The 14,116-nt window shown below is 48.3% G+C and overlaps 1 protein-coding gene across 8 annotated transcripts in view; it reads right to left on the bottom strand.

The window, feature by feature from the left end:
• The window catches only part of samd11 (sterile alpha motif domain containing 11), a 244,144-nt gene that overhangs the window by 54,625 nt on the left and 175,403 nt on the right, over positions 1 to 14,116 (bottom strand). For all 8 annotated transcript variants that reach the window (XM_033048526.1, XM_033048527.1, XM_033048520.1 and 5 more), the window contains exon 8: positions 6,995 to 7,139. In XM_033048526.1, the coding sequence (XP_032904417.1) occupies positions 6,995 to 7,139 (145 nt within the window). The remainder of the gene's footprint in view (positions 1 to 6,994; positions 7,140 to 14,116) is intronic.

Below are 14,116 nucleotides of genomic sequence, written 5' to 3'. Positions count from 1 at the left end.
CGAGTCCTGGCAACATCCTCGTAAATCCTCTCTGCACCCTTTCCAGCTTGACAACATCTTTCATCATGATGGAACAAGTTGAATGGCCGAATGGCCTCCTCATCATGTTGAAACATTGACTTTCTCCACATGCTGCCTGACCTTTCTGTTTTCATTTCAGATTTCCCCCGCATCTTTGGTGCAGCGATTTTTCTCTCCCCCAGTCCCCCCCCCCCCCCCCACCCCCCCCCCCCCCCCCCACGCTCTGCTCAACGTTAAATTCAAGCCCAAAAAAGAGATGTTAAGAAAGAATCAGGAAGAGCTGCCAAGGCTGACATGCTGGTCGGTTCAGCAGGGGAGCAGCTATCTCCTGATGTACCATCTGTCTGTGGATGATAAATCACAGCTCCGTCTGACTGGAAATGCTGAGAGGACTCAGATAGTCAAACAGTGCCTGACAACAGAGAAACTATCTGGAATCAGCGTGTCTGAAGAAGGGTCTCGACCTGAAACGTCACCCATTCCTTCCCTCCAGAGACGCTGCCTGTCCCGATGAGTTCCCACAGCATTTTGTGTCTACCTTCGGTGTAAACCATTCTTTCCTATGCAACCAGTTACTGTTTTGGGTCGTGGACAATTCTTCCGATCTGTCCTGGTATAACGAGGGAGATGTGTAGGAAGGAAGTGCAGAAGCTGGTTTACACCGAAGATAGACACAAAATGCTGGAGTAACTCAGCGGGTCAGGCAGCATCTGTGGAGACAAGGAATGGGTGACGCTTTGGGTCGTGGCCCTTCTTCAGACTGTCTTTCCAACATAACAAGGGAGATATCAGGGGGCATGGAACCATCCAAAGGGTAGGAAGTCCCCAGCCCTGGTCAGTGCCACAGTGGTGCAGTTAGTGGAGTTGTTGCCTCAACACACCAGAGACCTGGTTCGATCCTGACCTCAGGTGCTGTGTGTGCGGAGTTTGCACGTTCACACTGTGCCCGCGTGGGTTTTCTCTGGGTGATCCCAGGCACCCACCACTCTCCGTGTAAACAAAACGTCCTCCTTTAAACCTTACCCTTCTCACCTTAAAGCTATTCCCTCTAGTCTCTGCTATTTCTACCCTGGGGGGTAGATTCCCACTGTCTGCCATATCTCTGCCTCTCATAGTTTTAAATACTGGTATCGGGTGAGCCCTCAACCTCTGTAGTTGCAGAGAAAACGATCCAGGTTTCTTCAACCTCTCCTTCCTGCTAATGCGTACTGATCCACGCAGCATTCTAGTTAACAAAAGAGACACAAGATGTTGAAGTAACTTAGAATAGAATAAAGGGGAGGTCATTTAAGACTGAGGTGAGAAAAAAAGTTTTCACCCAGAGAGTTGTGAATTTATGGAATTCCCTGCCACAGAGGGCAGTGGAGGCCAAATCACTGGATGGATTTAAGAGAGAGTTAGATAGAACTCTAGGGGCTAGTAGAGTCAAGGGATATGGGGAGAAGGCAGGCACGGGTTATTGATAGGGGACGATCAGCCATGATCACAATGAATGGCGGTGCTGGTTCGAAGGGCCGAATGGCCTCCTCCTGCACCTATTTTCTATGTTTCTATGTAACTCAGCGGGTCAGGGAACATCGCTGGAGAACAAGGAAACTCACGTCTCAGACCGATGGGGTCACCTATCCATGTTCTCCAGGGATGATGCCTGACCCACTGAGCTACCCCAACACTCTGTGCTGAACCATCCATCTGCAGTTCCTTGTGTCCGCATTCTTGTAAACCTCCTCCGCACCCTCTTCAAAGCAACCCCGTCCCTTCCTGTAATGGGGCAGCCAGAACTGCACTTCAACGTTTGAGAAGCATTTAGACAGGTCCGTGGAAAGGACGAGGTTTGGAGGGGGGTGGGCCAAACGCAGGCAAGTGGGACTGGTGCAGATGCGGCATGTTGGTCGTTGTGGGCAAGTTGGGTCTGTTTCCACACTGTATGACTCAAACTGCAGCCTAACCAATGCCCTGTGAAGCTGAATCATGACTTACTGACTCTTCTACTCAATGCCTGGCCCAATGACGGCGAGTATACTGTACGCCTGCTTTACCATGATCTGAGTTTTAGCCGCAGCTGTAGATTGTCATCTGTGAACCTGCCCTGTTATGATGAATCACCTAATGAAGTCATCTAGCAGGTAGCCTTGTACACACACCTGTGATATATTGCTCTGGATAATACCACACCACACACCCCACCTCTGTGCAACCCCATTAAGTCAAAGGATCTGGTTGTTGACTCAGAGTACAAGTTACACCAAAGGGCATTGTGTGCTCGGTGTACGCAAGCCAGCACAGATTTCTTCGAGCCAGCCAACTCAATGTTTGGGGCGGCACGGTGGTGCGGCAGAATAGTTGCTGCATCACAGCGCCAGAGACCAGGGTTTAATCCTGACTACGGGTGCTGTCTGCATGGAGCTTGTACGTTCTCCCTGTGTCCGCGTGGGTTTTCTCCAGGGGCTCTGGTTTCCTCCCACACTCCAAGGACGTGAAAGTTTGTAGGTTAATTGACTTCTGTAACATTGCAAATCGTCCTTAAAGCGGAGGATAGTGTTAGTGTACGGGGATGACTGGTTAGGGCGGACTCGGCGGGCCAAAGGGCCTGTTTCTGCGTTGTTTCTCTAAAGCCTAAAGTAAAGTTTAAAGTAACTAAAGAGGATGGATAGTCTTGCCCCCTCGTGATCAACAAGCAGAGAGTGCAAATCAGGGATTTAGATAACTTTAGGCACAAAATGCTGGAGTAACTCAGCGGATCAGGCAGCATCTCTGGACAAAAAGGGATAGGTGACGTTCCAGATCAAGATCCTTCTTCAGTCTTTAGTTTAGTTTAGAGATATTGCACGGAAACAGGCCCCTCGGTCCACCGAGTCCATGCGGACCAGCGATCGCCCTGTACACTAACATAATCTTACACACTAGGAACAATTTGCAATTTTTTTATCACAGCCAATTAATAATTAACCTACAAACCTGCACGTCTTTGGAGTGTGGGAGGAAACCGGAGCACCCAGAGAAAAACCCACATGGTCACAAGGAGAACATGCAAACTCCTTACAGACATAGTCAGGATCGAACCAGGGTCTCTGGCGCTGTAAGGCAGCAACTCTATTACTGCTGGATTTTTTTTGGGGGAAAAATAAGTACGGTGTTCTCTCTGGAGCTTGAAGGAAGACCTGGCAGCAGTATTTTAAATGGTGGCAGGCATAGATAGGGTAGACAGTCAGAACCTTTGTCCCAGGGTGAAAATGACCAAGTCTGGAGGACTGAGATTGAACGTGAGATTGGCAAAGTTGATAGGAGAGGTTTATTATGTAGAGAGGAGTGGTGGGGGCCTGGGATGTGCAGTCAGGGGTGATGGTGGAGGCAGATACGATAGCGGTGTTTAGACAGACGCATGGATCTACAGGGAATAGAAACATAGACAATCGGTGCAGGAGTAGACCACTCGGCCCTTCGTGCCAGCACCGCCATTCATGATGATCATGGCTGATCATCCAGTATCCTGTTCCTGCCTTCTCCCCATATCCCTTGATTCCGTTAGCCCTGAGAATTATATCTAACTCTCTCTTGAATACATCCAGTGACTTGGCCTCCACTGCCTTCTGTGTGTGGCAGAGAATTGAGGGATATGGATCATGTGCGGGCCGAGGAGATTGGTTTAACTTGGTACTATGTTGGGCATGGAACTTTGTGGGCCGAAGGGCCTGCTCCTGCGCTGTGTAGTTCTAAAGAAAATAAAAGGGAACTAAAGAATGCTAAAAAGGCAACAGGAAAAAGCTTCTGACGATGGAAGGTGGCAAAAGGGCTTTTGTTGTATCAGAGTGGAGGGCTTTCATCTCCAGGCAACGGCTCACAACTTCTGTTGCTAATTTAAGGAAATATAATACTGCTCCGTCTTGGCACATAATTCACACATCATTTATTCTGTCAGTCTTCAGCTGCCCAGGCTCCCGGAGTCTCTGCCTAAATCCCCCACCTCTCTCTCGCGCTCTCTCTCTTTATCCTTCTCCTCTGAGCCCCCCTTTCACCGAGCTGTGGCTTATCTACCCTGAGTACATCCTGCTCCTGCTTGGGGTCAATTCGTTCATTCGATTACTCGCCCGCAAACTCCCTCGGGCTGTTTTCCGGCACTAACTGTAAAAACACACGTTACTGCTCTCTTAACCCTTTCCCACCAACTCCCAATGAGCCGCATGGCACAGTGGCGCAGCGGTAGAGTTGCTGCCTTACAGCGCAGGAGACCCGGGTTCGATCCTGACCACGGGCGCTGTCTGTACGGAGTTTGCACGTCCTCCCCGTGACCTGCGTGGGATTATACCAGGCGCTTTGATTTCCTCCCACACAGAATTCACTGCCACAGGCAGCTGTGGAAGTCAAGTCATTGGGTATTTTTAAAGCAGAGGTTGCTAGTTTTTCGGATTAGTAAGGGGTATCAAAGGCTGCAGGGAGAAGGCAGGAGATTGAGAGAGAAAAATAGAAAGACTCGATCAAGTGGTGGAGCAGACCAGATGGGCCAAATAGCCTAAAATTGCTCCTGTGTCCTATGGTTGTGGGAGGAAACTGGAGCGCCTGACGGAGACCCACACCGTCACAGTAAGCACATGCAAACTCCACACAGACAGCACCCGAGGTCAGGATCGAACCTGGGCTGGCTGGAGTTGTGTAGCTATGCTGCCCTAATGTGATGCCCATCCCTGACTGCCCCCTCAAGCTAGCCCATCCCAGAGGACACTTAAACGTGACACACAATGGTACGTAAAGCCAGAATAAAACTGGAACGTGGCTGACGGCTTCGTCTTACCACAAGCTGGCTGTTTCATGTTCATCGCTTACTTTGATTCAGATTTAATAAATTAAACATCCCAGCAGGTGAGGTAAAATTGGCTCTTTGCATTAATGGACAGTCATGCAAGCACAGAAACAGTTCATTCAGCTCAATGATGAGCCACATGCCCCATCTACACTAATCCCAGCTGCCCACGTTTGCCCCATATCCCTCTAACTCTTTAATATCCATTGACCTGTCCAAATGTCTTTCGAATGTTGTTATAGTACTAGCCTCAACTACCTCCTTTGGCAGCTCGTTCCATATATCCACCACCCTCTGTATGAGAACGTTGCCCCATAACTTCCAATTAAACTTTTCCCCTCTTTGCCTTAAACCTATGTTGTCCGATTCTGGATTCCCCTACTCTGGGTAAAAGACTTTGCATTCATCCTATCTCCTGGCCTCTATAAGATCACTCCTCAGCCTCCAGCACTCCAAACCGTTCCTATCCATGTACCTGTCTAAATCTCTTTTAAATGGATGTTCCTGTGATAAACACAGTAATACAACCAATGACCCACCAGGCACCGAAATTGTGTGATCTGCAGGTAATCTTCAACACAGGTAAGTGCGGAGTAAATCATTCATGTAAAAAGAAAGAGGAAAATGCTCCTTGGATGATAATTATCTAAAAATCGTTTTCAGGTTAGAAACACTTCACTACTGCTGGACAACAGCAGAAGGGTGTACCATCTATGGGGTGCATTGCAATAACAGTTGCTGCCTTACTGTGCCATAGACCTGAATAGATCCTGACTATGGGTGCTGTCTGTACAGAGTTTGTACAGTATGTTCTCTCTGTGACCGCGTGGGTTTTCTCCGGGTGCTCCGGTTTCCTCCCACACTCCAAAAACGTGCAGGTTTGTAGATTTTTTTTTTTGGTCTGTACTTTCCCTGGAGCTGCAACACTATATTCCACAATCTGATGATTTTCTCTCTTGGGTATGGGATGATGTGCCTGGATAGCACATCTGGATAGCACAACGTTTTTCACAGTGCAGGAAGAAACTGCAGATGCTGGTTTAAACCGAAGAGACACAAATAGCTAGAGTAACTCAGTGGGGCAGGCAGCATCTCTGGACAGAAGGAATGGGTGACCTGAAGTCTGAAGAAGTGTCTCGACCCGAAACGTCACCCATTCTTTCTCTCCAGAGATGCTGCCTGTCCCACTGAGTTACTCCAGCTTTTTGTGTCTACCTTCTTCTACACCACTCTGCCTCGGGAAAGCGGCCAACGTAATCAAGTACCACTCACACCCCAGTCATTTCCCTCCTCTCAATCATCATCGCCGTATCATCAAAGACCCACACCATCCTGGCCACACACTCATCTCCCTGCTACCTTCAGGTAGAAGGTACATGAGCCTGAAGACTGCAACAACCAGGTTCAGGAATAGCTACTTCCCCACAGCCATCAGGCTATTAAACCTGGCTCAGACAAAACTCTGATTATTAATAACCCATTATAGAAACATTGAAAATAGGTGCATAGAAAGTAGGCCATTCGGCCCTTCGAGCCTGCACCGCCATTCAATATGATCATGGCTGATCATCCAACTCAATCTGTTATTAGCACTTTATCAGTTTATTTATTCATGTGCGTATATATTTATATTATGGTATATGGACACACTTATCTGTTTTGTAGTAAATGCCTACTATGTTCTGTGTGCTGAAGCAAAGCAAGAATTTCATTGTCCTATACAGGGACACATGACAATAAACTCACTTGAACTTCCTCTCCCGTTGGGCAGGAATACAAAAGCTTGAAAGCACAAACCACCAGATTCAGGAACAGCTTCTTCCCCGCTGCTATCAGACTTCTGAACAGTCCTCCCGTAAGCTCAGGGTTTAGTCTCAATCTTCCAACCTACCTCATTGCAGACCTTGCACTTCCTATACAACTGAATGCTATGATGTTGTAACTATAAATTCTGCACGCTGGTATTTTACTCTTTGCACGGACTGTTGTACTTGTGCGTGGCCTGATAGTAATCATGTGTCGTATGATTTGACTGAAGAACGCACAAACAACTCGTTTTACTATATCTTGGTACACGAGATAATCATACACCAATACCAACACATTGCCAATCGTTTCACACAAGATGGGAGTGAGTGTCCCATGTCAGATTGCCGCAGCGATGCCCACACTGACCTCTCGTTAAAATGTGCGTCCCTGTGCTGGGGGAGTCCCTGCTTCCTCCTCTGACTCGACGAGCTGCTGGATGACGGAATGTGAGCCTCCATGGCAGCGGACGTGCGGATGGCGTTGGCAGCTTCTTGCCGAACCCTCAGCAGGTCTGTGAGGAGAAGGACACAGGACACTTAGACCCTGAGAAGTGCAGGTGCTGGATTACAAAGAAAGGCACAATGTGCTGCAGTAACTCAGTGGGTCAGGCACCATGTCTGGAAAACATGGATAGGTGATATTTCAGGTCTATAACCATCACATACACTGTGAACTATATACATATATACACACACACACACTCATATATATATATACACACACACACACACACACACACACACACACACACACACACACACATATATATATATACACACACACATATATACACACACACACACACACACACATATATACACACACACACACATACACACACACACATATATATACACACACACACACACACACACACATATATACACACACACACACACACAAACACACACATATATATATACACACACACACACACATATATATATATACACACACACAAACACACACATATATATACACACACACACACACACATATATATTTATATATATATATGCACACATACATATACACACACACATATATACACACACACACATATATATATACACACACACATATATTTATATATATACACACACACACATATATATACACACACACACATACATATAAACAGACACACATATATGCACACACACATACACACACATACATATATACACACACACACGCACAAATATACACACACATATACACACACACATTTTCACACATATATACACACACATATGCACACACACACACATATATACACACACATACATATACACACAAATATTTATACAAACACACACATACACAAATATACACAAACATATATATATATATATACATTCACATATACACAAACACACAAATATACACACACATACATACATATACACACACACACACACATCTACACTAGTCGCACCTGACCGTATTTGGCCCATATCTCTCTAAACCTTTCATATCAAGAGTCAAGAGTGTTTTATTGTTGTATGTCCCGATCGGAACAATGAAATTCTTACTTGCATTAAGAATTTACAGTTGAAATTCTATGTACCTCATCAAATATCTTTTTAAATGTAGTTATAGTGCCTGTGTATGAAAGAACTGCATATGCTGGTTTAAACCGAAGTTAGACACAAAATGCTGGAGTAACTCAGTTAGCATCTCTGGAGAGAAGGAATGGGTGACATTTCGGGTCGAGACCCTACTTCAGACTGACGTAAGGGGAGAGGGAGATAGATAGATAAGGGAGTGTAAGGTGTGAAAAAAAGGCAAAGGGAACGAGGATCAAGGAAAATGTAGAGTAGATCATTGTTAGCTGGGACATTGTAACAACAAAGCAAACAGATAAAATGTCTGTTCGCTTTCCTTCGCTACATAGATGCTGCCGCACACGCTGAGTTTCTCCAGCATTTTTGTCTACCTTCGATTTTCCAGCATCTGCAGTTCCTTCTTAGAGATAAAATGTAGTCAGAGACAGTAAGTGGTCGGAGAACTGGGAAGGGGGAGGGATGGAGAGAGAAGCAAGGATTACTAGAAGTTAGAGAAGTCAATGTTCATACCGCTGGGATGTAAGCTGCTCAAGCGTAGTTATAGTACCTGTCCCAAATACCTCCTCTGGCAGCTTGTTTCATTTGCCCACCACCCTCTGTGTGAAAAATGTGCCCTTTATGTCATATTACATCTTTCCCTTCTCACCTTAAACCTATGTCGCCTGGTTCTCGATTGTCCCTACCCTGGGTAAAATATGTGCATTCACCCTCTCTGTTCCCCTTGTGCAGAATGGTGAAGCATAAACACTGACATGGACTGGATGGGCAGAATGGCCTGGATCTGTGTAAATCCATGCAAGCATGCAACATTAAGCTCCTCCATCCCCCTTTAGTTTAGTTTAGTTTAGAGATACAACACAGAAGCAGGCCCTTCGGCCCACCGAGTCCGTGCCGACCAGCAATCACCCTTTACACTAACACTATCCTACACACTAGGGACAATTTACAATTGACTGAAGCCAATTAACACGCAAACCTGCACGTCTTTGTAGTGTGGGAGGAAACTGGAGCACCTGTAGAAACCCCAAGCGGTCACAGGAAGAACGTGCAAACTCCGTACGGACAGCACCCGTAGTCAGGATCAAACTCGGGTCTCTGGCGCAACTCTACCGCTGCGCTAGTGTGCCATCCGACATTCAAGGCTCAAAGTGCAGCAAAATTAATGAGTGGGCAATTAGTTGGGCAGCAACGTGAAGCTCAGCCACCGATCCAGCCCCCTTTACCCAAGTTGTCACCTTTGGATTCAGTTTGGTGGAAGGTTATGGGGGCTGCACTCAGCCTGACAAGCTGAACATAAGAATAGGTCATCGTCAGCCACGGAATGCAGTCTTCTCTGGGAACACTGTGCCGTCTGGGCAGACTAGGCCATGTGGGAAGAGCGTGTGCTGTGTGTCCTTAGTTGGCCATGCCCAATGGATAGGCCACGCTGCCTAGATTCACCATGTCGTCTGTGCTGCCCATGTAGGCCGTGCCCTGTGTGTGGACCACACACCTGTGGGTAGGCTGCCCTCGGTGTCGGCCATGATCTGTCTAGGCTGTGTCCATTGGGTTGCCCTACCTTCTGTATAGTGCGTACCCAGTGTCTAGGCCACGCCCTGTGTGTCCAGACCGTACCCTCTGCCTAGGACATGCCGTGTGTCTAGCCGTGCCCTGTGTGTCTAGCCGTGCCCTGTGTGTCTAGGCTGTGCCCTGTGTGTCTAGACTGTACCCTCTGTCTAGGCCGTGCCCTGTGTGTCTAGGCTGTGCCCTGTGTGTCTAGACTGTACCCTATGTCTAGGCCATGCCCTGTGTGTCAAGGCTGTGCCCTGTGTGTCTAGCCGTGCCCTGTGTGTCTAGGCTGTGCCCTGTGTGTCTAGGCCGTGAGCTGTGTGTCCAGACCGTACCCTCTGCCTAGGCCATGCGATGTGTGTCAAGGCAGTGCCCTGTGTCTAGGCAGTGCCCTCTGTGTAGGCTGTGCCCAGTGAGCAGACTATGCCCTGTGACTGGGCACGCCGCTGTTACTGACATCCGCCTGCTGGCGTCCCGTGTTGCTCAGCCAAACCTCCGTCGCACACACAGTGTGACAGCCGAGATAATTAACGGCTGTCTCTCACTGAAACAAAACATGCACAGAGCTAATTCCACATCCGAGTCCCACGCAGAGCCTCCCTGCAGTTTAAGCCAAATAAAGTCTGCCGAGGAGTGTGACTAGGAACATCTGCAGCCCCGCATTAAAGGATGTCACCCCTGACTGCACAAGATCAACGCGAAGTAAACCCTCCCCCCATTCCCTCTCCCTCCCTCACAGCACCACAGTGGCCAGGGCACTAAATATCACAGAAACATTCAAAATAGGTGCAGGAGTAGGCCACTTGGCCCTTCGAGCTAGCACCACTATTCCATGTGATCATGGCTGATCATCTAGAATCAATACCCCGTTCCTGCTTTTTCCCCACATCCCTTGATTCCGTTAGCCCACAGAGCCATATCTAACTGTCTTGAAAATATCCAGTGAATTGGCCTCCACTGCCCTCTGTGGCAGAGAATTCCACAGATTCACAACTCTCTGGGTGAAAAAGTATTTCCTCACCTCAGTCCTAAATGGCCAATCCCCTTATTCTTAATATCACAGCAAACCCTGTCAAGCCGGAGGTGGGAGTTTGTGACTGGGGGAGTGGACCATCAGAGTGGTTCCTGCTGCATGTTGAACGACGCAGTCACCACACGGAGGGCGGCTCTCTGCTGCCTTGCGCTAAATGTTGAACTTTCAGACTTTAGAGATACAGCGCGCAAACAGGCCCTTCGGCCCACCGAGTCCATGCCAACCAGTGATCAACCCCCCTACACTAACTTACACGCACTAGGGACAATTTACAATTTTTACCAAATCCAATTAACCTGCAAACCTCTATGTCTTTGGAAACCAGAGCATCCGGGGGAAACCCACGTGGTCACAGGGAGAACGTACAAACTCCATACAGACAGCACCCGTAATCATAGTTGAACCTGGGTCTCTGGCGCTGTAAGGCAGCAACTGGGCGCTGCGGAAGGCATGGTTGTATTCACTTAAGTCTTTTCTTTTGACTGGGTGACACGCAAACAACGAGCTTTTCACTGTACCTCGGTACATGTGACAATAATAACCCACACTACATCCAACTGTTGGGCTTTATCTCCGACCGGAATACGTGACGGAGGACAAGTCCCCAGAGGGCCGGATGTGGAAAAATGTACCACTGTGCTGTGGGAACTGTGGCTGAGGCAGCTGATGTCAGGAGGGAAAGCTGCAGTGAAACAAGTCCTTCCTCACATCAGATATGGTCAGGGGAAACGGAAGTGGGCATTTATGGACAATGAAGTTAAAGAGGATTTAAAAGTCTAGATCGAAATAATGTGATCGTGCATCTGGTTACATTCAAGCACCCCCTTCTCCATCTCCCATCCCCACCTCCTTCTGTGCTGTGTGGCAGGATGCCAGCAGTCTACCAGTAAACTCTATTCCTTGCTAACCCTCGAACGTCACCTAGATGAGTCATCTGGGCCGCCTGAAGCTACAACTCAGTGTGAGCCTCGTGCTCCCGTGGCCAAAAGGCAAACCGCAGCGAGATTCCTCCCCCCCGCCTCCACTCCACAACTCGCCTCTTCTCCTTTCGTCCTCTGCTGTGGGCCGCCCAGCTCAAAGGGGAAATGCCTTTCTTAAAGCGGCCACGCGCACCGCTTGCCCTCTACCTGCGGGCCCCACGCGGGATCCCCTCCCTTCCGCGCCTCCCTCGGCAATACTAGGAGCCTTTGCTCCCCGCTGGGACACAATCAGAGTGCCGCCACTTTACTCCCAACGCTGAACTTGGGGCGGGAAAGTGTGTAAACGCACACCTTGGGGCAGGGAAGTGTGAAAACACACACCTCCAGATTCAGGGACAGTTTCTTCCCAGCTGTTATCAGGCAACTGAACCATCCTACCACAACCAGCGAGCAGTCCCTGAACTACTGCCTATCGCATTGGTGACCCTCGGATAGATTTGATCGGACTTTACTGGCTTTACCTTGTACTAAATGTTATTCCCTTATCATGTATCTACACTGTAGATGGCTCGATCGTAATCATGTATTGTCTTTCCGCTGACTGGATAGCACGCAACAAAAGCTTTTCACTGTACATCGGTACACGTGACAATAAACTAAACTGATCAGTGTGTGAGGGAGAGACACAAAATGCTGGGGTAACTCAGCGGGACAGGCAGCATCTCTGGAGAAGGAATGGGTGATGTTTTGTGTGGAGACCCTTCTTCAGATTGAGGGTCTGCTCCTTCCTGCACAGTGTGAGAGGGAGATGGAGTGGTGGAACACTGGGAGAGTTTCTCCCACCATCCAGCTTTGTGGTCTAGAGTCACTGACAGGAGGAAGGAATATTTGATGGGGGAGGAGCGGGGAAGGGGGGAGGGAGAGGGGGATGGGGGTCATTCCTTGGGCTCGATCCCAGATGACCAAGGAAGTGGCAGAGACAAAAAGACTCCACAGGCAGTGTTCTGGCTCGCGCTGTCTCCTCAGCTCTGCCGATTCCAAGCCCGCATTCACGCGCATGGATTGGAAGCCAGTGAGATAAACAGGGCTAGACTTTACTTTAGAGATACAGCACAGAAACAGGTCCTTTCGGCCCACCGAGTCCGCGTCAACCACCGAGTCTGCGCCAAACAGCGGAGAGTATACTAGCACTACCCTACGCACTAGGGACAATTTACAATTTCCACAAAGCCAATTGCCCTACCAACCTTTGGAGTGTGGGAGGAAACCAGAGCACCTGGATGCGGTCACGGGGAGAATGTACAGACTCCGTACAGACAGCGCTCGTAGTCAGGATCGAACCCGGGTCTCTGGTGATGTAGGGCAGCCACTCTGCCAGCTGTGCCACCATGCCAGTAGGTAGCCAACATCTACACACCCTAAGCACACCGGCGCTTCACAAGGCAACTGAGCCATCCGTGAGACGCTGCCCCTGGCCACAACTCTTTCTATATCTGTGGACTTACCTTGTCTAGGCAGCCTAGGAAGTGATGCAGCAGTGAATGGTTACATCACACAAGCAGGAGGGCTGAAGTGGTGTGTGGGTTGTAGATCACGTGTCTTTAAAAAAAAAACCCACTGGGGCTCTGGGCTTGACATGGGGAAAATAAATGGTGCTTTTTACTCGGTGACTAATGTGGAATATAGCAAACAGTGACCCTTATGCTGAAGAAACCATTGTTGTCACAGAGGAAACAATCCTCTAAACAGCTCCCCTCGACTTTAGCTTGGCCGACACAGGCTTCCTACACAGACCAAATCACATCTGCTTCACACGAGTTATTAAAATGATCTCACTTCTGAATAAAATCTTGCCTCCTCCCTTCTGCTCCAGAGTCTGGCCCAGGAGATTTTTTTATTTTATAATTTGTTTTCGGAGTAATTGAGAAAAAGCAGACAGCTAAATAAATTATCGAGGGGGATGGTGTGTTAAGAGTTCGTGTCGGGTTTGTTACTGACATGTGTACTGAGGTACAGTGAGAAACTTTTACTAGTATGCTGCCTAAATAAAGCTGTACATCAATACAATCATGGCGGCACAGTGGCGCAGCGGTAGAGTTGCTGCCGTGCAGCACCAGAGACCCGGGTTCAATTCTGACCACAGGTACTTGTGTGTACAGAGTCTGTACGTTCTCCCCGTAACCACATGGATATTCCTCAGATGCTCCAGTTTGCTCGCAGTTAAAGACGTACAGGTTTGAAGAATAATTGGCTTCGGTGAAAATTTGGCTTCGGTAAAAGTTGAAAAAATTGTAAATTGTCCCTAATGTGGAGGATGGTGCTAGTGTACGGGGATTGGTGATCGGCCTGGACTTGATGGGCCGAAGGGCCCGTTTCCTCGACTGAGCAAGAGTGTGAGCGTGAGGGAAAGAGAGCAAGA

This window comes from Amblyraja radiata, chromosome 31 (assembly GCF_010909765.2).
Source record: "Amblyraja radiata isolate CabotCenter1 chromosome 31, sAmbRad1.1.pri, whole genome shotgun sequence".
Taxonomy (NCBI): domain Eukaryota; kingdom Metazoa; phylum Chordata; class Chondrichthyes; order Rajiformes; family Rajidae; genus Amblyraja; species Amblyraja radiata.
This window is presented reverse-complemented; position numbering and strand designations above follow the sequence as displayed.